The sequence below is a fragment of the Citrus sinensis genome, chromosome 8 (assembly GCF_022201045.2).
Source record: "Citrus sinensis cultivar Valencia sweet orange chromosome 8, DVS_A1.0, whole genome shotgun sequence".
Taxonomy (NCBI): domain Eukaryota; kingdom Viridiplantae; phylum Streptophyta; class Magnoliopsida; order Sapindales; family Rutaceae; genus Citrus; species Citrus sinensis.
In genome coordinates this window covers 22,351,604-22,373,843 of record NC_068563.1, presented here as the reverse complement: position 1 = coordinate 22,373,843, position 22,240 = coordinate 22,351,604, and the positions used below count along the sequence as shown (strand labels likewise).

The following is a 22,240-nucleotide window of genomic DNA, read 5'->3' as shown; positions in this document are numbered from 1 at the left end:
CTCAAAAATAAAATAAAAACAAAAAATGTATATATTAATTTTTGTGAAAGGTCACGTGTCTAAAAAATTAATATCGTAAAAAATTAAATTATCAATTTTTTTAGAAAAATTAATATTTTAACTCAAGAGTGTGTTCCACAAAAATTAATATATTTTATTTTATTTTATTTTATTTTTTGGTGTTAAACTGGTAATTTATTTTTTTCTTTTTAATAATGTCTAAAAAAATTATTATAATAGGGTTATTTTTTTCTTTTTAATAATGTCTAAAAATTATTATAATAGGGCAATATGATAAAAATAAGTTAAAAGGAACAAAAGATAATGGCAAAAGTGTCAATAATTTAATGGTAGGGATGGTTTGAGGTATTTTTAAAAATATAGGGACTAAACGGGCACTAACTTCAAAATATAGGGACTAAACGAGCTTTTACCCTTTATATATATATATAGATATAGATGAGAATTCTGAAGAATATCAGTCCTCATACTATCCCATCAAAAATATCGCACTATGATAAACAAGTTATTACGTTAATTAATTTCTTTTGAAAAAAAGTTATATAAATTATTCATAAGAGAGAAAACCACAAAATAAAAAATGGAAGAGGAAAAGATGATGATTCCAAGACTTCTCTTGTCTTTGACAAAATATCACAAGAAATCCCTCGAGTTCTAGCTTTGACCATTTCATTCAGCCAAATGTTTTCCCCACATTTCATTCAAAATGTGCAACTTCAGAATATGGATGGTAAAAGAGTACGTAACTGCTCATCAATGATTAACAAGATACAGCAGTTTTGTGAAGTCTCATGTCTTGTGTTACAAAATTTTGTGATGGAAAGAAGGAATAATTCAACTAAAAAAAAAAAACACGCGCGCAGCACACACACAGAGGGCCGCAACTAGCCCTTGAACCCCTATTGAACTCGCACAAGATACTATGAAACTAAATTCAAAAACAGCTGTTAATAGCATCTTAAAATATGGGTTCTATCCATACTCCCACCCGAATCATTTCTTGCGGCATGACTCAAAAATAACAATAAGCCTGTCGCACCGATAACTCATTAGTGCAAGTGGTTTTTTGGTTTCTTGTCTCCGTATTTTGGAATTGGAACAAACTATTACTTCTTGTCTGTCCCATGAAACTTCCTCCCAGCTTCAACGGCCTCCCTGCAAAAGACGGGAAAAGAAAAGTGTATGTTGTACACTGTTCTAGAATAAAATCCTGCTTCTAACAGTCTGCTTGGCACCAACTTTAGAGAATTAAAAATGCCAAGCAAAATTTTAAGCCACCAAAATCGGGAAGACATGAAGTGGGCAGTCACAAACCTAAAAGCAAATACAAGCTCCTTATTCTCAGGATCAAGCGTCACGCCCTCATAAAAAGCATTGGCTGCCTCATCAAATTTCTAGAAAATAGAGCAAGAATAAAAATGTCAAATAATGTGAGACGGATATAACCTTAAAATTCAATAAGAGTGAAGATGAAAGCATGCCTCCAATAAACGCAATGCTGCACCCTCCCGATAGCAAGCTTTCGGCCAGTCCGGTCTTAATGCTCTACAAGCCTTTGCATCGGCTAAGGCATGCTCTGCTTGTCCAAGACGTATCCAACAAAGGCTTCTGTTGGAAAGTAATGTGGCATCGCTGGGGTCGAAATCAATTGCCTGAAAAACATCATCTAGTAAGTATTTTAAATGAAATTCAGAAAGCTCTTCCATTTAGGTGGCCAAATTAACCACTAGTTCTTGCTGTCATAAGGTAATACATGAATTGTCCCCATGATATTGGGAAGCAGCAGGAGCGCCATATAACAGCTATTTCTGAATACTCTTATATACAAAGGTTTAGCTTTTTTCAAAAATGTTATTCCCAGAGACAATTTTTGAGAACCTCCACATTAGAAGAATGCAACAGAGTCAAATACATAGGTCATTTCAATTGTTCAAATCTAACAAAGTTGAATGCCAAGAACACTATGTATACAGAACTGAATTCTCCACCATTCACTGATAAACAAGAGCATCAAAAAGATCCCTCCATTTGTAACAGAATAAGAAGGAATATCGCATCAAAATGGCAGAGGACAGATGAATAACATACTTGTGTATATGCATCAACAGCCATAAGATAATCCTTTTGTTTGAAAGCCTCATCTCCTCTTGCTTTTGCTTCTGCAGCTTTCTTCTTTATTTCAGGCCGCACCTGAATAAGTAATAAAAATTTAAAACAGGGGAACAAGACAACATAATAGAAATTTGGACAACAGAAATAAGATGCTTCCACAGAATTTACTCAAATTTTGAATAAAAGATAACATACAAACAAAGAAAAAAAATTTTAAGTTATGATAAATCCATAAGAGTTATATAATAAAAAGGAAAATTATTTGAAAAGGACAATCCCCCAGGGAAGTGGTATTGTCCAATTTCTTTCACATTATCAACAAAAGAGTAACTTCAAAGAAACAAATTGAATGAATAAAAAATAGAGTATGTAAAGAAACCAATCCCATAAGATTAGCTTTTACTACATATCAATAACTAGAAAATACTACAATAGACCAAATGATACAATATGAAGTTCTCCCAACTACTATTCGTTAAATTTTCTACATCAAACATTAAAAGTTTTGGTTTGATCATTATTTCCTAATATTGCAAAAACCAAATTGCCCACCAACCATAAAAGAATTAAAATTCTTCCTTCATCTCATTGGACAGATAATCATTCACTATGAAGCAAAAACAAACTAAAAACAGTTGTACATCATTTGAACTTACAAAATATTCAGCAACACTCAACGAAGTTTATATATATAAAAAAAAAAAATTGAAGAAAACAAAGTACCTTGATAAAATAATCTGCACAAAAGCAATGCATAACCGAAAGGAAAAGTTGAATTGCAGAGAAAAAATAGTACCTCAGGGAGCTCCTTCATTGGAGCCTTGTCTTTTGGTGCATTATTTTCCTTCAGGTTTCTTGTTTCTTCCTGCAAAAGGTCAACTTTAGAACATTCTATGAAAAATAACATTTTAGTGTATATAAGTATAATAGTATTAGATTGCAATTATTCACACTAAATGTGAGTACAGTATCTTAGAGTATATAACTAACCTAGGTAATCGTAAGGGCACATCAGTTTGTCTATCTACTTCTGAGTGTTAAATCGAAACTTTGTTCTACATATTCTTTCTTTCTCTCTTAGCTTAGAGATATCCCTTCCTCTCATCTACATATTCTTTCCATCTTTCTACTCAAGCACTTAATTTGACCCAAAAAAAAAAAAAAATTCTGAAATGAACAAAAAAACTCCTTGAAAAGTCCTAGGTTTTGCAGTTTGAAATTTAGCAAGTATAATGTTTATGAGGGATGGCCATTACACAAGTCCACAACTGAAAAGGGAAAATTGATTAAGATCATTTACAATTTTAGCATTACACAAGTCACAGACCTTCCACCACTCTCCTAAAATCAAATTCAAGAATGAATGGATTACCAATTGTTTCCCCGATTCAGATTGCATGTATTCAAGAATTCCGTCAACCGTCCATTTGGGAATGGAGGGATCTTCTGATGTCAAGGGAAAAAGGATCTCAACAGCCTCACGATTGCCTCTTGCAGCTGCAACTTGTATGGGTTTCTGGCCATCCTGTGATGCAAAGAAAAGTCATTAAGTTATTCCATGTAAGACTTGGAATCAACTAATACTACCTTGAAACCGACTACCATTATCAACATACATAAAATCATACTTCTATAAATTTGAATATACTTCAACTCCTTAATTTGCAGAGGGACTTGAAACGGTGATGAAGTTGGGCAAACTCTATGTACGAGATGTCAATATAGTAAGCTCATAAGAATTATATGGACCCAAAAGATTTCTGCTTATATTTCCTTGTGGAGTGAACTCAAAAGAACAACTACTTGAAAAGGGATATTTGATTATAACCAACTTGAAGGTAAAGGATAGCAAAGGTCAATCTCAAAAAAAATTCTAGCAAGTTCAGGGATTAGATGTCTTATAGTGAAAGCAAGGTCACTAGATAGATGGAACTCAGTATCCTTTATGGAAGATCACTGTGATTAAAGGCAGCCAACATCATCCATCAGGAGGTCTTCGTATACTTTGCAAGGTAAGAGGCTTTGCCCATTTTGAACAACAAACTCATATCAATACATAAATAAATAGCCAAGCAGCATGAAAGGAAAAACTCTAACTATAATACATTGATAAGGAAACTAGACTTTCAAAAAATTTTGGTATTGATAACAAAAGTTCTATACAATCTTCAACTGCAGAGACAAAAATATGAGCATCAAACCAAGGGTTTAAAAGACTTAAGGAAATAAACACACACAACAAACAAGCAACAAAAGTGTGATAGAGAAACAATATCATGACTAAACGAATGCTCTAATGGCCAGAACCTCATCGGTGACATTGGAATCAGCTCCAGCTTTCAATAAGCATTTTATGATTTCTGTACTCCCAATATCAGCAGCGATGTGCAATGGGGTTGCTCCACCAGCAACAATATTTGCATTAGCACCTGCCTGCATATGAGTAAATGCAAACATTCCTCTTAAAATCCAGAGACCACATCTAAGCACAAACTCTAGACACGCCTTAACAAATCCACATCAATATTTGACAGTTTAGGGGACTAATGAAGATAGGAAACCTGAATAAGCAAGTCTAAGCATGTTAGTGAACCTGCAGCTACAGCTGACAATAGAGGAGTGATGTTATCTTCTGTTTCAGCATTAGGCTGCAAACAACACCAATTGACAACAACATAAGAAAAACAATATAATATGCACATAACATGCACTAGACCCACATTCCAGGTAAATGACTAAAAGTTTTTTGTATTGATTTTGGCATAAATAGGCTTTGATAAAATGAATAAATAAGCAAAAGACCTAAAAGAAACAGAATGTTTTAGCATAATATAACAAAGAAAGAACAATGATGAATAAAAAATACATTAGCATGGTGCTCTAACAAAACTTTCACAGCTTCTTGTTGGCCATGACCAGCTGCCCAGATTAAAGGAGTACCAGCATCACTTTCTGAATCAACCTCAGCGCCTTTGGAAAGTAAATATGTCAGCAACTCAATATTTCCTGCAATGAAGCATGAACTGATTGTAAGAATACAAATCAATTGAGTCAGTCAGGCTCAAATGAATCTGTAACCAAGTGAAACTAAATAAATCTAGAGAATAAATTGGCACAACGGCTAAAATGAACCTCAATACTAGATTTTACATTAAGAGCCTAGAAATTGTAACTTTTAGTTCAACAATGCAAAACACTTTCAAATTTAAATCTCAACAAGTTAAAAACACCGGATCCATTCACTCTAGCAAAACATGCTGCATAAAATTTTTGCTTTAAATGAAGACAGCAAACAACAAGCAACATCAGGCTGTGATACCATTAAGAGATTTTATTATTATTTGACAATACCAAACATTAAGTACTTCTTCTTGCACAGATAGTACAAAAACTCATTGAAGAGAAGCAAATTTCAATTATTTTATCAAGAAAAAGATTAAAAGGGCCACTTAGTTCTAAAACCAGTCTACCTTCTATAGGAAAATTTGTGTCTGAAAAAAGGAAAGGAAGCTATATGTTAACTGACAAAAATTTTCATTTCATCATTTACTCACAATTTGACACTTCCTAAAACGATGGGGACCTTTAACATAACCTTTAAATACCAACACATAACCAGCATCAACTAAACAAATGAAGCAGTCGATTTTCATAATTCTATGACACACTACCCAGATTATCACGTGAAAAAAAAAAAAAAAAAATAGCACACCTATTCCGGCAGAATGATGCAAAGCCGTGGCTCCTAAGTTACTTGGAATGGTAGGATTAGCACCATGCTCAAAAAGGTACTTCGCGGTTTCAGTATGGCCTTGACGAGCAGCATGAAGAAGAGGAGTTTCACCTGCATATTTGAAATTCTAGAAGATCAGACAAAATAACTTCATAGTCATAGTTGTAACACTACAACCACCATGTCTAAGTTTTCATACTTATAAGGGGACGCAAAACTAAAACTAGATAAAAATGTATCAGCTGCAATTGTGAGTGTATTAGCCCATGATAACATTCAAAAAACAACATAGGTCTCGAAACAACTACCAAAAACAAAAGGGAACCACGTAGGAGAAACCACACGAGTATGATTTCTAGTGCAATCACCAATTCATGCACAAAGATTAAAACAACAAATCTAAGAATGCACAGCAAGAACATTAAGAACAAACCATCTTCATCTTGTGTATCCACATCAAGCTTCAATTCCTCCAACAAATACTTGCACACATCAGTCTTGCCCTCTCTAGCTGCAAAATGCAGTGCACCTCGTTTGTTGGCATCCTTTATGTCTGCTACAGTTTTCGACAATCCTTTCCCCTGATCATCCAATTGCTTCGCAATCTCTAACAGTAAAATTCGATTCCAAAACATCTCAGATTTAAAAGAAAATTGCAACTATAAATTAAATTTATAAACAAGTGCCTAAACCGCCATTAATCTGTACGTCAAACTTACTCTTGAGAAGGTCAAGATTCCCAGTACAAGCAGCATTCAGAAACTGTTGAACCCTTTCCCTAACTACATTCAACAGAGCAACAACGACTTCAGAAGAAGGTTTACTGTTTATGCACCAAGCAATCTACATAAGCATTCATACAGAATCATGCTTCAAAACCAATAAGAATTCAAGCCTCACATGAATCTAAAGCTCATTGCAGATTACCAAACTACTCAAGCAGCAACAAAAGGATAATAAACTTATGCACCAGTAAATTTAATAATAAAACACATTACTATGAGCTCAAAGATAAATAGACATCTGCTTTATGCTTCAGAACACAACAGAAAATTAATGCCCCACAAAGATATGAATACAACCCAGATGGCCAAATTACTCAAAACAATAAATTAAGATAAAGAACCTGCAAGAGCGTGAGAAGCATCAGGGGCCATTGCTGTTTGCTGTGACTGAGAGCAAGAAGGGAGAATCTTAAACTATGTAGTTTAAGTTAAAACTTAAAAAAGTAGTTATACACTTGTCTCTGTGTCTCAGAAGATTCTGGGGTTTATGGTTTAGGTAAGAACTGCGGTTTTGTCGAGTTGAAACTCGAAGAGAAATTAGAAGACTCGCAACTCTTCTCCCTTTTTTATATTTTAAAAAGGTCACAAATACTCCTTTATGTTACAGAATAAATAGAAAATAAATATAAATAAAAAAATTTTGTTACACCAAACAATTACACATATGCATCATATATATAGAGGCAACAAAAGCTACAACGGAGAATTGTTTTTCCGATGTGAGATTTGAGTTCAAAATGGTGAGAGTTCATATGTACAACAGTCCCCCGTGAATTTCATTATTTAGGCACTTAACTAGCTTAATATTTTCTTATTAAAACCTTGTCTGCAAAACGTAGTGGGATAAAATCTAATCGAAGAAAAAAAAATTATAGTGCACATTTATCTAATACAGCTGCATAAACTCTTATCTTTAAAATACTCTACTGAAGAAATATTTCCTCAGATATCATGTATCAATTTGATAATTTGTTGAGTCGATACATGCCAATACTGTGGATTAACTTTTCAAACGTTGATGTAGGCAAAGTTTTAATAAAAAGATTAGCAAAATTATTAGTGGAGCATATATGTTTAACATTAATTTTCTTATCCTGCTGTAGCTCATGAGTATAAAAAAATATTGGCGAAATTTGTTATAGTTTTATCTGCATTGACGTATTCTCCTCTAATCTAAGCAATACAAGCAGCATTGTCTGTATATATAATTGTTGGAATATCAGTTACAGACGTCAAATTGTAGGTGCTTTGAATATGATGGATAATAGACTACAACCAAATACACTCCCTGCTTGCTTCATGTGACTCGAGGATCTCCAAGTGATTAGAGGAGGCGACAACAAAGGCCTGCTTAGTAGATCGCTATGAAATTGTTGTGCCATTGTACGTGGAAGCATATTTTCTTTGTGAACGGGCTTTGTAAGGGTTAGAGAGGTAGCCTATGTCTGCATAACTGATACGATCAGGATTCTCCATTGGTTGACTTTAATAAAATAACCCCAAGTTTATTGTTCTGCGCAAAAATTAGAAGATATGCTTAACGTCATTCCAATGTCAGCGTGTTGGTGTTGAGTTAAATCTCACCCACAAATACACAATGAATGCAATTTCCAATCTGGCACATTGAGTTATATACAACAAAACATTAATTTTATTTAGATATGGTACTTCTGGATTAAGTATCTCTTTGTTATCCTTTTTAGGTCGGAATAGATTATTTTTAGGGTTGAGAGACCAAACAACCATAAGAGTGCTTAGGGAATGAGCATGATTCATAGTGAACTGCATTAAGATTTGTTCAACATAAGCTAATTGATGAATAAGCACTCCATTTGTTTTATACTAGATCTGCAAACCGAGGCAATATTTCGTTTTCCCCAAATTTTTTATTTCAAAATCTATTTTTAAATATTCAGGAGTTATTTAGGAGTTTTTATTAAGTTCGTGTCATCAATATAAACTAGGGGTAGGCATTTGGTTCGGTTTGGTTCGGAGTAAAAAACCAAATGGTTCAGAAATTCTGAACCATTTGGTTTTTTATTTGGTTCGGTTCAAAACCGAACCAAATGGTTCAAGAAAAAATTAAAATTAAAATTAAAAAAATAGTTCATAATTTATCTTTTTTATTTTTGTTGTTAATTAATACATGATATTATATATATCATAGCATACACTTTATTTTATTGTTGAACTTTGTTATTTTAATTTATTATTGTTAGATTTAATTATATTGGTTATTATTTATGGATTTCTAGATTGTTTTTGGAATTTATTATGTTAATTTACTATTGTTAAATTTTATTATGTTGTTTATTGTTTGCTAATTTATATACTCAAGATTATTGTTGTATTAATAGTGTATTATTATATTATATTTTTTTATTGAATAATGAATATATAGGATAAAATCAAATGGAACCGAACTTAACCAAACCGAACAAAATTAATTTGGTTCGGTTCGGTTCAGCCCCTGAACCGAACCAAACTGAATAGTGCCCACCCCTAATATAAACTGCTACAATTGCAAATCTAGACTCGAATTTTCTAATGACTATGCATAGGCAAGTAAGATCATTTTTGTATCTTTTTTTAATTAAATATTCACTCAAACGATTGTATCACATGTGTCTAGATTATTTCAATCCATATAAGGATTGTTGCTATTTGATTGAACACATTCCAATCTGTTAATTTAAATGCTTAGGTATTTTAAATCGTTTAGGGATTTTCATATAAATATTAACGCCAAGTGACCCATATAGGTATGCAACCACTACATCCATGAGATGCATGTCAAGTCTTTCTGAGACTATTATGATGATTAAAAATTTAAACATAATAGCATCCATCACTGGAGAATAAATATCCTCATAATCAATATCATGTCTCTGAGAGAAATCTTATGCAACTAATCGCACTTTGTATCTAGTGATTTCATTATGCTCATTATGTTTCGTACAAATAACCATTTGCATTTAACAAGCTTAAAATCTTTAGGTGTCTGGACTGTAGGTCCAAAAACTTTCATGTTTAGCTAACGAAGTCAATTCTGCTTGAATTGCTTCTTTTCATTCATGCTAATTATGTCTTTGTGTACATTTATAAACAGTTTTATGCTGAAAATCATTTAAAATTTCAATAGCTACTTTGAATGAAAATACACTGTCGATGTTCATTTCACCAAGATCCCACATTTCCTTTGTAGAAGTATAATTTATAGATTTTTTCTCATTTTTTGGTTTTCGTAACTCTTCAAAGGTTATTGTCTCCTCAGGGACTTATGTCTTTTCAAAGACTATCAGTTCTTCTGGAACTGATGATTCAAATAATGTGGGCACATTAATAACTCGAGCATTATTTTTAACAAGATCTTGATTTTTCATTCTCCTCTCCGATGAAAACTCTCTTTGGAACTAAGTGGTCTGCCACATTTTTTACATGTAAAAGATAACTCATTAGCTGCTTTTACACTTGATTGTTCTACAAGAACAACCACCTGGACTGATGTATGAGCAGCAAGAACACGTGACTTGGTTACCTTTGCTGCATTTGTAAATGCTTCTAGTAGTTAATTTGCAATTTGCTGTAAATATACTATCTTTCATACTTTATTTTCTCATAAATTGGTATGAAGATCTAAATGAGATAAAGTAGAAACTTTTCAAGAAAATTCATACCTTCCTTTAAGAGGCTTTCCATTTCCCAATGATAGAAAAATTAACTCATCAATGTAACAATTTGCAAAACATATGGTGAAAAGATCACCCGTCAAGGGTTCAAAATATCTGATAATTAAAGATGAGTTAAAACTAACATAAATCCCCAAACGACATTGAAGACTCATCTTCATGCAATGAGGGGGTAATATAGGAACATACACAACACAACAAAAAATACGTAGATAGGAAATGTTAGGTTGTTGACTAAGTACAATCTTTGTTGGAGAATATTGATGATAAGTGTTGAGTGTTAGAAAATGCATATTTATAAAGGAGAAAACCGTCATTTTATATTTTAAGTCTTACTAACAACCCTTACTTTTATATATTTAACCTTCTTGTGATTTAATTACATGTGTTTTATTTTAATTAAGTATTTTATGTATTTTAGGGGCATTATAGTCATTTCACAATAAAGGAGAGATCAGACGGCAAAACGGACATCACTTTTGAACTCAGGACGGTCGAAAACCTTAGGAGGAGCATAAAAGGAAAAATAGCACTATTCACATGTACGGTACTATTCACGTATACGGTACTGTACATGTTACTGTTCACGGCACAGCTCACATAGACGGATCGATGACGTGGCATTGACTGATGAGGTGTCACGATCCTATTGAACTAAAATTCTTATGTACTGTTGATGGTGACGTGGCAGCATATCAGTGGACGAAAAATCTCGCGTACGGTACATGCATCACACAGGATTATTTTCAACCAAACCGCGTTACTGTTCAAAGTCGGGTCAAACCGTGTTACTGTTCATCCGCGTGGTCAAACCGTGGACTGTTGACTGATGACGTGGCGCAATCCTGAGCGTCCAAACTGTTTTTAATCCGATGGCCATGATTTACTCCATGTATCTATAAAAAGGGGGCCTCCCCCCCCTAATTTGATATCTCTGAATCCATTTTTGGGATCCATTTTCTGTAATTCTCTCTCCATCTTGTATTTTCTTCGTATTTTAATAAATTTCCATTTTGCCCCTAGTTCAATTATGAGTGGCTAATTTCTTTTCAAGCTTGGGTTGAAGGTGAAGTCTCAACATGTGTCATGGGCTTTATTTGGTAAATTTATTTTCTCTTCCCCTCTAGTTTTTGTGGATGTTTTTACTTCTCGTTGACAAATAATACTAATCTTGTCTAGTACCGCCTTGGTTTCACCGGCCCTCTAGTACAAGGTTATTATTATTTGGCACGATAAGCCCTTAGCACCATATTGATTAAAGCGTGGTTCATGAGGTGTGGATTCCCCCATCATGATTTAATTGGCATTAATACGGATTATTTAGCCCATGATGCATGTTGATACGGATCCAGATACCCAAGTACATCATTTCAATAGATCTTCGCTTCAATTTATTCTCGTCATTTCAATTCCAATTTCAGAATTTATTATCGCCATTTTAATTTAAGTTTTAGCATATTCCAAATCATTTCCACCAAAAAATCCAACCACTCATTTACAAAATTAATTCTATATACAATTAAAATCCACCTCCTCGTGGGATCGACACTCGTCACCATTAGTCTATACTACAATAGATTCGTGCGCTTGCGAGTACATTAAAATTTGCACAACAATAAGCCGTAGGTCTAAGATGAACTACTACTACAACATGTAAAATAACATGACCCCATGCAGATATTAGTAATTTTGCATGCATAAGTAAGGTTCGTGTAATTATATGCAATTGTTTAATCAATGATTCCTCTAATCCATTTTGTACGTGTACATTTGGAACTAGATGCTCAACATCGACATCGATTGATGTACAATAGTCATCAAATGTCTTATATGTAAATTCATCAACATTATCCAGACGTATGGTTTTAATTGGATAATCAGCAAATTGTGCTTTTAATCTCATAATTTGGGCAAAATATCTGCAAATGCAATGTTACGAGTGGACAATAAACAAACATGTGACCGCATGCAGATACATCAATCAAAACTATATAGTAGCGAAATGGTCTACTAGGTAGATGGATTGGTTGACATACATATCCTTGAACTCTTTGCAAAAACGATGGAGATTCACGAACAATCTTAGAAGAGGATGGTTCAACCACAAATTTTTCCTTGTGAGCAAGTGATACAAACAATCTCATTGGACGGTACAATCTTCTGGTTCTTTAATGGGTATCCATGAGAATTCTCAATAATTCTACACATCATTGTAGATCCAAAATGTCAAAGGTGATCATGCCACAATATGAATATTTTTTTATTTATGAACTTCTAGTTCATCATTTCATAGCTTTCAATCGAATTTGTGATTGTGTAATACAATCTTGATGAGAATGCTTTGAACTTTTCTAATATAATTTTTTTCCCAAAACATTTTTAATAATGTATAGATAATATGCCTTATTTTCACTTAAAGTCTCATTATGATATCTATTTCGGCGAATATTTTTAAAGCTCAGTGGATTTCTTTTAGATTTTGCTGAATATAAAGCATTCTGGATTTCTAGTTTTGTTATGCTTACTAACAATAATATAGCTCTTCTGAAGTCTTTTATCGAGTTTGCAAGACTAGATATAATATTCACTTTTTCTTCACGTTATTTTATTTCCAAAAACTATTTTTATCTTGAAGAATAGTGCGTGTGGTTGCACTGTCAACCAAGCAAACACCCTCAACTTTTGATTTCGAAATAGATAATTTGTTTCTAAAATCCATAATCATACATTAAACAAAAGTCCACGTTAGATAGTAGGATTAGATATAAACATTAAGTATATCTGTTGAAACTACAAAAAATACAAAGTTAATATATTAGTAACTTAATAATTATGGCACAATAAGGAGAATTAAATTAATGTGGATATTTCCATCACCAGTACAGTGATCATTTTTCCATTATGTGTTTTCAAAGAAATTAAAGACATCAAGATGAGTTAGATCTTCAAGATCTAAGTTATCGACTAAATTAGTCTCAATCTTTCTCTTTCTTTTCTTGGATGCTTGGTAGAGGTCTACCAAATGTTTGTCCATACTACATGTATGTGACCAATGACCTTTTCCTTCACACCGATAGCAAATTTTTTCAGTATCATATATAACTTTTTTCTTTCTATGCCATTTTCTTTACTATGTCTCTTATAGATATTCTATTTCCAGTGGCGTCCATTTCTGTTATTCTACAATCTTATGTGCTTATGGCCACCACAATGGTAGTAACCATAACCTTTGTTGCCTTCTCGATTACGTCCACTATTAATATATATATTTGCATTCGCTTCAAGAAATAGTTGAGAGCCAATTGGACGTAATTCATGGTTTTTCATGAGGAGCTCATTTTTTTTATCAGCAATTAAAAAAGATGTTATTAGCTCAGAGTATTTTTCTGTATTGATGCTCCCCATATTCTTGTTGCAGGACAATATTTGGTGCATGAAAAGTGGTGTCTTTTTAAGCATGTCTCTATCAGTAATTTCTACTCCACACAATTACAGTTCTGTGATGACATGGAATAGAGCAGAATTATAATTAGAGACACTTGTGTAATCCTAAAACCTTAAGTTTAACTACTCGTGTTTGGCATTTGGAAGAAAAATATCCCTCTGATGGTCAAATTTTTCCTTGACATTACTCTACAAATTTAGTGGACCCTCCATCATTAGAAATTGAGTTTTCACGCTCTCGTGTATATGGAGGCGGAGGAAAATCATAGCCTTCGATTTTTTCTACAAAGATGCCTCATTTTCTTCTATTGTAGTGCCTTCTAGGTCCATAACTTGCAAATGCATTTTGGAATCCAATACCCAAGAAAAGTAGTTTCTTCCGAAAACTTCAAGAGCGTAGATTTTTAGATTCATGAGGCTTGTCATTTTCCAAGAAAAACTTTTTTATTACTAATAAAAAAGAAAATAGAAATAAGAATCGTGATATATATATATATGAAATATTTAGATATAAACAAAAACAAGAACTATAAAATATGTAGAAACCTCATGCATGTATTTAGAACTTTAGGTTCTAACTTAAAATCATAACTTAGAACTTCAGGTTCTGATTTTAATGATGTTAGAACTTTAGGTTCTCGCCATCTTATTTGTGTTGTAAACTTAGGTTACAACAACAATATTCGAAGACAAATATATGCTAGGACAAATCATAATTTATTGAAATTAAAATAACTTGATAGTCAGTTTAACCAATCACAAGTAAATAAATTAAACAAGATAGGCAGTTAAACTAGCCATATAAATAAATTAATTAATTAAACAAACCATATTAACAGAATAATAACATAGTAACAAGATAATAACAATATAGACGGTAAAATCAGCCATTAAAACTATTATAAACAATAAATTATTAAGTTAATAACACAATAAACTAACAATATAAAAACATAATAATGATAAATCATAAAAGAAATAAGCATAAATAAACACAAACAGTAAAAATTAAACTGCCCATGTTAAATTAGCCATCATGTTAATAGCGTGTTATAAAGTATATAGAAAATAGAAAATTTATGAACTAAACAAAGTACACTTAGTACCTTATTATCAATCTTATTATTAAGCCAATTTTTGTTACACAACAATTACGCATATGCATAATATATATATAGGCAACAAAAGCTAGGATGGGGAATTGCTTTTCCAATGTGGGATTTGAGTTCAAAATGGTGAGAGTTCATATTTACAACACTTTATTTTATAAAATTATCATAGAGTCTTATTTTTTATATAAATTTAGTTATTATAATCAAAGTATAATTATCTAAAAAAACATTTATGTGATCTTTTTAGTCACACCTTTAACTATGTGCATATATTTGAAAAAATAGAGTCGTGTATTAAGTTTAAATTAATTATTTTAGTACCTTTTTGGTATAACTTATCTAATGGTCATAAGTACTTATTTAATCTCATAAACTCCTATCAAAATTTTTGCTATTGTTTAGTTGTTTTTTTAGTAGAGTTTTTGAAGATTAAATAAACGATTTTGCCTCTACTAGAAAAAACTTAAATTTTGGGTTTTTGGGAGTTGAGGTAAGAAATTTTTTTAATATTAAAATATTTAAAATATCATCTACTTATTCAACAATCTTATTTTATTCTTTTCGTAACATAAAAACTTATTTATTAAAGTAATTTTATAATTTTTAATAAAAACTGTCATTGATAACTAAACAATTAAAATTTTTTAGGTAAAAACTATATTTATAAAAGCTCTACTAACAAAATCTTTATTTAAAATGGCATACCAAATAGAGCCTCAGTTCTTTACCTCTCCGAATGCAATTTCAAATATACACTACATTGATCTAAACCATCTTGGTAAATATATTTTATATATTTAAAAATAATTTTTAGAATTGAGCGTCCATAATGGAGTGGCTCGAGCCCAACATAACAAATATAGAGATGTTACTTTAGTTTTGAATTCAAAAGTTATAGTTAACATTATTACCTTGGAAAAATACAAAGAAACATAAAGAAAAGAGGTATTGTCACTTTCCCTCCTACAGTAATCAACATATATCATTTACCTCCCTATTATTTTTATAATGTCCAAAAACTCCCCTAATAGTACAAGTTTACAATATTACCTTTATTTTCAACTACTTTTTTATTTACATTTATTATAAATTAAATAACTTACATGAATAGAAACTAAATAAAAAAATTAAGTATTAAAAACAAGAAATATATGTTTTGATATGAGCAAAAAAATTAATAATAAATTTTTTTCTTATAATGATTTATTTTGTGAACATTTTCTTATAATAAACATTTTGTAATATTTTAAAATTAAATGCAAAAAGTATAGGCAAAATATTTTATTATTTATCTTAAAATAAATTTTTATTTGTCATTCAAGTTTTCTTATAATATTTTTTTATCATTTTATAATAATTTTTTTATATATTTATTATAAGAAAATTTCACAAAATAAATAAGTACAAGAAAAAAATTTTATTATTAATTTTTTTGCTCATATCAAAACATATATTTCTTGTTTTTAATGCTTAATTTTTTATTTAGTTTCTATTCATGTGATTTATTTAATTTATAATAAATGTAAATAAAAGAGTAGTTGAAAATAAGGGTAATATTGTAAACTTATACTATCAGGGGGATTTTTGGCCATTATAAAAATAGCAAGGGGGAAAATGGTATATGTTGATTACTGTAGGGGGAAAATTAGCAATCTCCCTAAAGAAAATGAGAAACCTAAAGAAAATGAGGGTGCAAGATAATAAGAGGATGGTACTTATTTCGCAAGTTTGGAGGATTTTCCAATCTTATGATTATCAACCAATCAACAATAATAATGACGTAACTTCAATACGATCCGCTTTAGCAGCAACCACTAAAAAAGTATGATTTATCAGTTATATATAGTATTATTTAATTAATATATGAAAATTAACCATTTTAATTAGTTCTTAATTCGTGAGAGTCTTTAGAAATTATTTCAGTCTAATTTTAGGATAGTCGAAAGATATTATGAGAGCATGTAAAGATGGAGATAAGGAGACAAATTCACTAATTTTTGTATAAGATTTGATAGGAAAGACTCAATGTAGACCTGTAAAAAAGGGAAGGTGGCCTTAGACGCAGCACTGGCACTCCGATACTTAAGTCAACAAAATGTCAGAGGAACATTGGGTTTCTTAGAAATCGTAAAACAAGGTTGAAGATGAGCATTTTTTGTGTTTGTGCACATCTTTCCTTTAGGTCATATTTGGTTGGGAGGAGAGAATATAGGAGAGGAAAGTAATTTAAATTCTCTTTTTATTTCCATTGTTTGGTTTGACAAAATGTATAAGAATTTAATTTCCATTAGAATTTAATATCCATCTTAATGTACAATTTAAATTCCTCTTCTATTAGAAAATAAAGTTTCCAAAATTACCTTTCATCTTTTAAACTTATTTAATGCCATTAATAATTATTATTTATAATTTTTATTTTATTGATTTAATATTATAAATGGACCACCGTCGGAAAGTCGCCGGACCACTGTCGAACCTCGCCGGAATATCACCGGACCTCCGCCGCCGGCCACTGAACCGCCATTTTATTATATATATATATATTATTACTAATATAAATAGTTTAATATTTAAGATAAAGGATAAATTTGTATAAAGAAAAAAATTATAATTCATTTCCTTATCAAACCAAATAAAAAAATTTAATTTCACTACTCTTCTCCCTTCCTCTCAATTCCACTGTTTTCCTCTCCTCCCTTTTCTTCAAAACAAACATGACTTTAGAGTCTACCTCACCTTATGTATGGGGAGTGCCCCAGAGAATGTCCTTGTGTCTTTTTAGACATATGACAGGATACGTATGGCTGTTCCCCTCTTCAGCTAGGGATGATTTCATAATCCTCAATATTTTTGTTTTTTGATTCAAGGATACTATTAAAAGAGCTCTGTTGATTCAATAGGGGCTCTGTTAAAAGAGCTACAAGGACACTATTCGGGGGTGAGCCACCCCATACATATCATGAAGAAGAAAATGAATGGCACAATCCTGGGGACTACTCAAATTGTGAAGGCCAATTGAAAGGTCCGAAGCGTAATTCGCAATTGAGTCTGCAGCAAAATTTGCCTCTCTGTAAACATGGTTCACAGAAATGTGCCAATTCCTGTGTATAAGCTCTTTGATGGACGAAACAAGCGGCGAGTATTCATTAGTCATTTCTTCAAGATTATTCAGCATTTGAACAACGCACTGACTGTCCTTTCAGTATAGTGGGTGGCTCTTCTTTATTGGCTCTTTTTGAATAGCCAAGGAGATCAAGAGAATACCTGCATTTGTTGCTACTAGTACTACTCATATTCAACTGTGGTACTCTCTTCACGATTTTATAACTGTGAGGGTGATATTTTAGATAATTGTTGAGATGGTCTAAGTGGTACCTTCCCAAATCTGGTGCCCGGTGGTGTTTTGAAGACATATGGCGATTTTAGACCATCATGAAGAATATTTTCCGACCTTACTTTAGGGTGCCTGCTTTCTACTTTTGGAGGTTTTTTTTTTCATTCTACCATTGAACTCCCCTTAATTTCGTGGTTTATGAAGGGCATATCGGCAATTGTGGTTTTGATACACGTGTCATGCCCTTATTACTCCCGCCAAATTTTACCCCCAACAGAAATAATTAGTTGTCCCATTGAAGCTACTTCCCCCTCCTTTATATAGGCATCGTGGGAAAGAGAAAGAATCACCTCATCCTCATTAGACTTTGAACTTATAACTTTCAACACCTTGAATTATGGTCATTAATCTTTAAAACATAAATTTGAAGGATTATTGTGAACTTGAATTTTTTGAACATGAACAATAAAAATTCTTTCTCTAAACAACGCGAGGGGTACGTTTTTTAAATTTGTCGACCTGTTTGCTAAGGAAAACTAGCGAATGGTACATTAAATCCTAGCCATGTAATTGCTTAAACGACATGTTTAAAAATATTCAACAAAATTTAGAAAATTTTGGGTCAAGAGAGAATCGGATCCTGAGTTTATAACGATCAATCACATAATTGTTAACAATTTAAAATTGGAACAATGTATCCCCAAGCTCTTCATTTGCTATCATGTCATCATCACATGTATTTGATGAATGAAATAATTCCTCCAGTAACCGAGAAAATGCAAACCATTTCTTTACCAATTTGGCACAAATTAAAGGAAAATTCATTCTATGAATAAAAAGATCGAGTTTGTTTGTTAAATTCAAAATATATATGTATATAATCCGTCAACCACGTTTAATTTATCTAATCAAATTCACTTTCACATTAATAGTAATGTTGAAACATTACAAGAATTTCCTCACTCCTTTTCACCATGGAAAGAGGCTCAAAATGCCTACAAATGGTTGCTGTTAAATCCCATACAGCATGAGATACATATGACACTAAATCTGAGTACATGTTCTGAATTTTGCCAAAAAACAAGACTTTCAATTAAAAGAAATTAAAAAAAAAAAACCCATCATCGATCATCATGACCTCATAATAAATTGGCCTTAACATCGAAAAACTCAGGACTGCTGGCTGCATGCTGCTCCATTTTTCCTTGTTGGAAGTGAAGCATCGATGCCAAGGCTTACGAAGAAAAAAATCCTAATTTTTGACAACCTTTCTCATTTCTTTCTTTTTTTTTTTTCACTTTTCTGTACAAAGACATTTGAATGTTGAATTTGAATATCATGGATCTCCATCCATTCTCTTAGAAGGATTGCATTACAGAACATGCAACAGCTTGCGCCCAATGCCTTAACTTGGTCTTCACTTGCTGAGGATTGTCCCCTGCGCCAACCCAATACAACAAGCAAAACAATTCCATCATAAAAAATCAATCACAGTTTCTGCTGAAATAACCAATCATAAAGATCATTACATCATATATCTATATATATATATAGAGAGAGAGAGAGAGAGAGAGAGAGAGCATATTTTGTTACTTATTTTACGTTGGTAATTGGTGTCTAAAAGATAGGATTATGAGAGCAGTTAAATCTTAACCGTATGCTATCAGTAATGCACACGAGACATAAAAATCTGTAAAAGTTCATGAGTTCATGAGAAAATCCTGATTACCTGGATTACAAATCTTCCATGCATCCGAGTCACTTCTGGGGCTCCCAAACGACGAAGAGCGGCCGCCCAAGGACGAGGTGGAGGCACGGCTCTGAGGCGTGGACACCGGACTGGTGGAAAGCTGACGGTTGACGGCGAAGTAAAGGTCCAAAGCCGGCAAGGTGTTGCATAACTGCTGCCCTTCTTCCTCGTTAAACCCAAAGCCAAGCTCAATGCAGCCCTTGAGCTCGTGCAAATCCTCATCAGTCAACAAATCTTGATCAGAATCATGAATCCCATTCTTCCTCCGCTCTTGCCTCAGCATCTGCCGCCGCCTCTTCTCCCATGCAATATCACGTGGGGTCTCGCACATCGACAGCTGCTTCGACAACCGCTTCTTGTTCTTGTTCAACGATGTTGGAGCCAGTGGCATCCGCCTCAGCTCCTCTGTGTCCGAAGATGTCAGCATTGACGACGGCGGCGAAGACGACGACGACGACGAAACCGATTGTGAAAGACTTGCTTTGTTTTTATCCATTTTTTTTTAGAAAAATTATAAATTTGATCACCTGAGTTTAATCTGAGATAGCGGCAGCCGCAGCAGCGTCAGCTGGTGCGGCCAGCCAGCCTAATACAGAAAGGTCTTTTAGAGTTTCTGTGGGCGGGGGTGCCTTTTTTTTTTTGGTTTTTGTTCTGGTTTGTTTTTGAAAGAATTTGATTATTTATATATATTTTCTATATATATAATATAAATATATATAAAAAATCTGAACCCCAAAAAAAAAAAAAGAAATTGTTACAAAAATATATAGATATATATTCTGTTTATTGCAACGACACCAACCCGACCGAATGATGCAGGAGATGATTTGGAGGGCTTTAATGAGAGAAATAAGAGTCAGTAGGTGAATCGCAGACGTCGGGCATCCATTGATGAAGTTGAATGGTTTAATGTTATCGCCATTCATTTCTAACGATAAAGTGGTGATTTGCAGAAGTTAAATTTGGTGTACGGTAACAAATATTTTCCTTGTATTTCTCTGTTGGCAGCTGTTTTGTTTGTTTTTGGTGGGTGCTGGCTGCTAAATTTTAACTAGAGTAATGCTAGATTTTCCTATTCTCTGTCGATACCTAAATTTGAGATGCGTATATCTAGGGTTTCTACAAAATCAGGAGTTCTCACAGTCTCTTTCATTAATTTGCTAATTTGGGCACATTTGATTAGCTAGCTTCCTCAAGATACAAGCACGTAAATATACATGTGTGGATTTGAAATTTATGGAAAGCCTCCCTCAAATTTTAAAAATTTGTTACATAAGCCTCTTAAAATTAATTCGAAACCTGTCACCTATGAAAAATGACATCCTTATTACCGTAAATTATGTTCTATGGTGTAAGTAGTTCAACAGCTTGCATGTGTGTGTGTGTGTATCTATAAAAACCTTGTTGGCTAAGTAAGGATATGATGGTGAACTATAAGTTGCTATTATTCATTGTTGTTGTTTTTTTTTTTTTTTTTGTTTTGAGAAGATGTTCGGTGATACAGACATATCATTTATATGCATGTATATCTAATAAAATTGTCGTATCCATGTATCTATTTCAAGAACCATTAATCACAATGATAATTAGGATAAATAAAAAACAAACTAACTAATGTAACTGGTTTTAATAAATTATGCATAATTTTTGTTATGAAGTATATATACTTGACTTAAATTAATTAACAACAACCATGGAATAACGAGTGGCCCGTGGCTTCCTTCCCCCATGTTGTGTTTTGTTCAATTAGGACTGATTTTATTGTTACTTAAAACCAATCTTAATTACAAGTGTAAACATTAAGTCTGTTTTTGTTTAACCATCAAAATATTTGCTTCCTAGGTTTCATGGCTCCATTTCAATGGAACTCCTAACAAACAGCAGCTCTTAAGAAAAAAAATCCTTATGAAGATTTTTTTGTAAAATTTATGTTTTGACTCCCTTCGATTTATATTATTGTTTTATGGCCTCTTTAAGTTTATTATTTCTCCATTATGACCTTCATTTTAAACGAAGAGGTCAAAGTTTCCACTGCTAGTTCGAAACTTTAACCTCTTATATGATTATGAGATTTTACCAGTTGAACTAACTGATAGTTATAATGATGGTATTTAATTATTTGAACTAATATGGTTCAATTTTTATTTTCATTTTTCAAATTAGGGTCGTGTATCTTATTGCTTTCTCAAAATTAAATACATTTTTCACACAAATTTATCTAAAACCGCTGCTACTAACGCCATAAAGAAATATTTATATA

At 32.5% G+C, this 22,240-nt stretch overlaps 2 protein-coding genes across 3 annotated transcripts; both read right to left on the bottom strand.

The window, feature by feature from the left end:
- Positions 1-745: 745 nt before the first annotated feature.
- LOC102609043 (uncharacterized) lies at positions 746-7,436 on the bottom strand. Of its 2 annotated transcripts, none has more exons than XM_025102284.2 (13): positions 6,993-7,436; positions 6,586-6,648; positions 6,300-6,473; positions 5,846-5,977; positions 5,000-5,139; positions 4,695-4,781; positions 4,441-4,566; positions 3,506-3,658; positions 2,930-2,998; positions 2,110-2,211; positions 1,503-1,673; positions 1,336-1,415; positions 746-1,213 (listed from the first exon to the last, which is right to left on the bottom strand). In XM_025102284.2, the coding sequence occupies exons 1-13, from the start codon at positions 7,021-7,023 to the stop codon at positions 1,165-1,167; spliced, it is 1,377 nt and encodes a 458-aa protein (XP_024958052.2). In that variant the 5' UTR covers positions 7,024-7,436; the 3' UTR covers positions 746-1,164. The 2 variants fall into 2 exon arrangements, with proteins under 2 accessions (XP_024958052.2, XP_006487783.2); XM_006487720.4 differs by having other exon boundaries at positions 746-1,176; positions 6,993-7,430.
- A 12,152-nt stretch (positions 7,437-19,588) lies between these two features.
- LOC102613894 (uncharacterized) lies at positions 19,589-20,476 on the bottom strand. Its single transcript, XM_006487815.2, has 2 exons — positions 19,960-20,476; positions 19,589-19,668 (listed from the first exon to the last, which is right to left on the bottom strand). Exons 1-2 carry the CDS (start codon positions 20,474-20,476, stop codon positions 19,589-19,591), a joined length of 597 nt encoding a protein of 198 aa, XP_006487878.2.
- Positions 20,477-22,240: the final 1,764 nt, after the last annotated feature.

Excerpts from the sequence above, each read along its gene's own strand:
- LOC102609043 (XM_025102284.2), bottom strand. The coding sequence starts at position 7,023 with ATGGCCCCTGATGCTTCTCACGCTCTTGCAG. Across the intron at positions 4,567-4,694 it reads GCTTAGACTTGCTTATTCAG|GCAGGTGCTAATGCAAATAT; the intron begins GTTTCCTATCTT and ends ACTCATATGCAG. Across the intron at positions 1,674-2,109 it reads CTGTTGATGCATATACACAA|GCAATTGATTTCGACCCCAG; the intron begins GTATGTTATTCA and ends GATGTTTTTCAG.
- LOC102613894 (XM_006487815.2), bottom strand. The coding sequence starts at position 20,476 with ATGGATAAAAACAAAGCAAGTCTTTCACAATCGGTTTCGTCGTCGTCG. Across the intron at positions 19,669-19,959 it reads ATGGAAGATTTGTAATCCAG|GGGACAATCCTCAGCAAGTG; the intron begins GTAATCAGGATT and ends GGGTTGGCGCAG.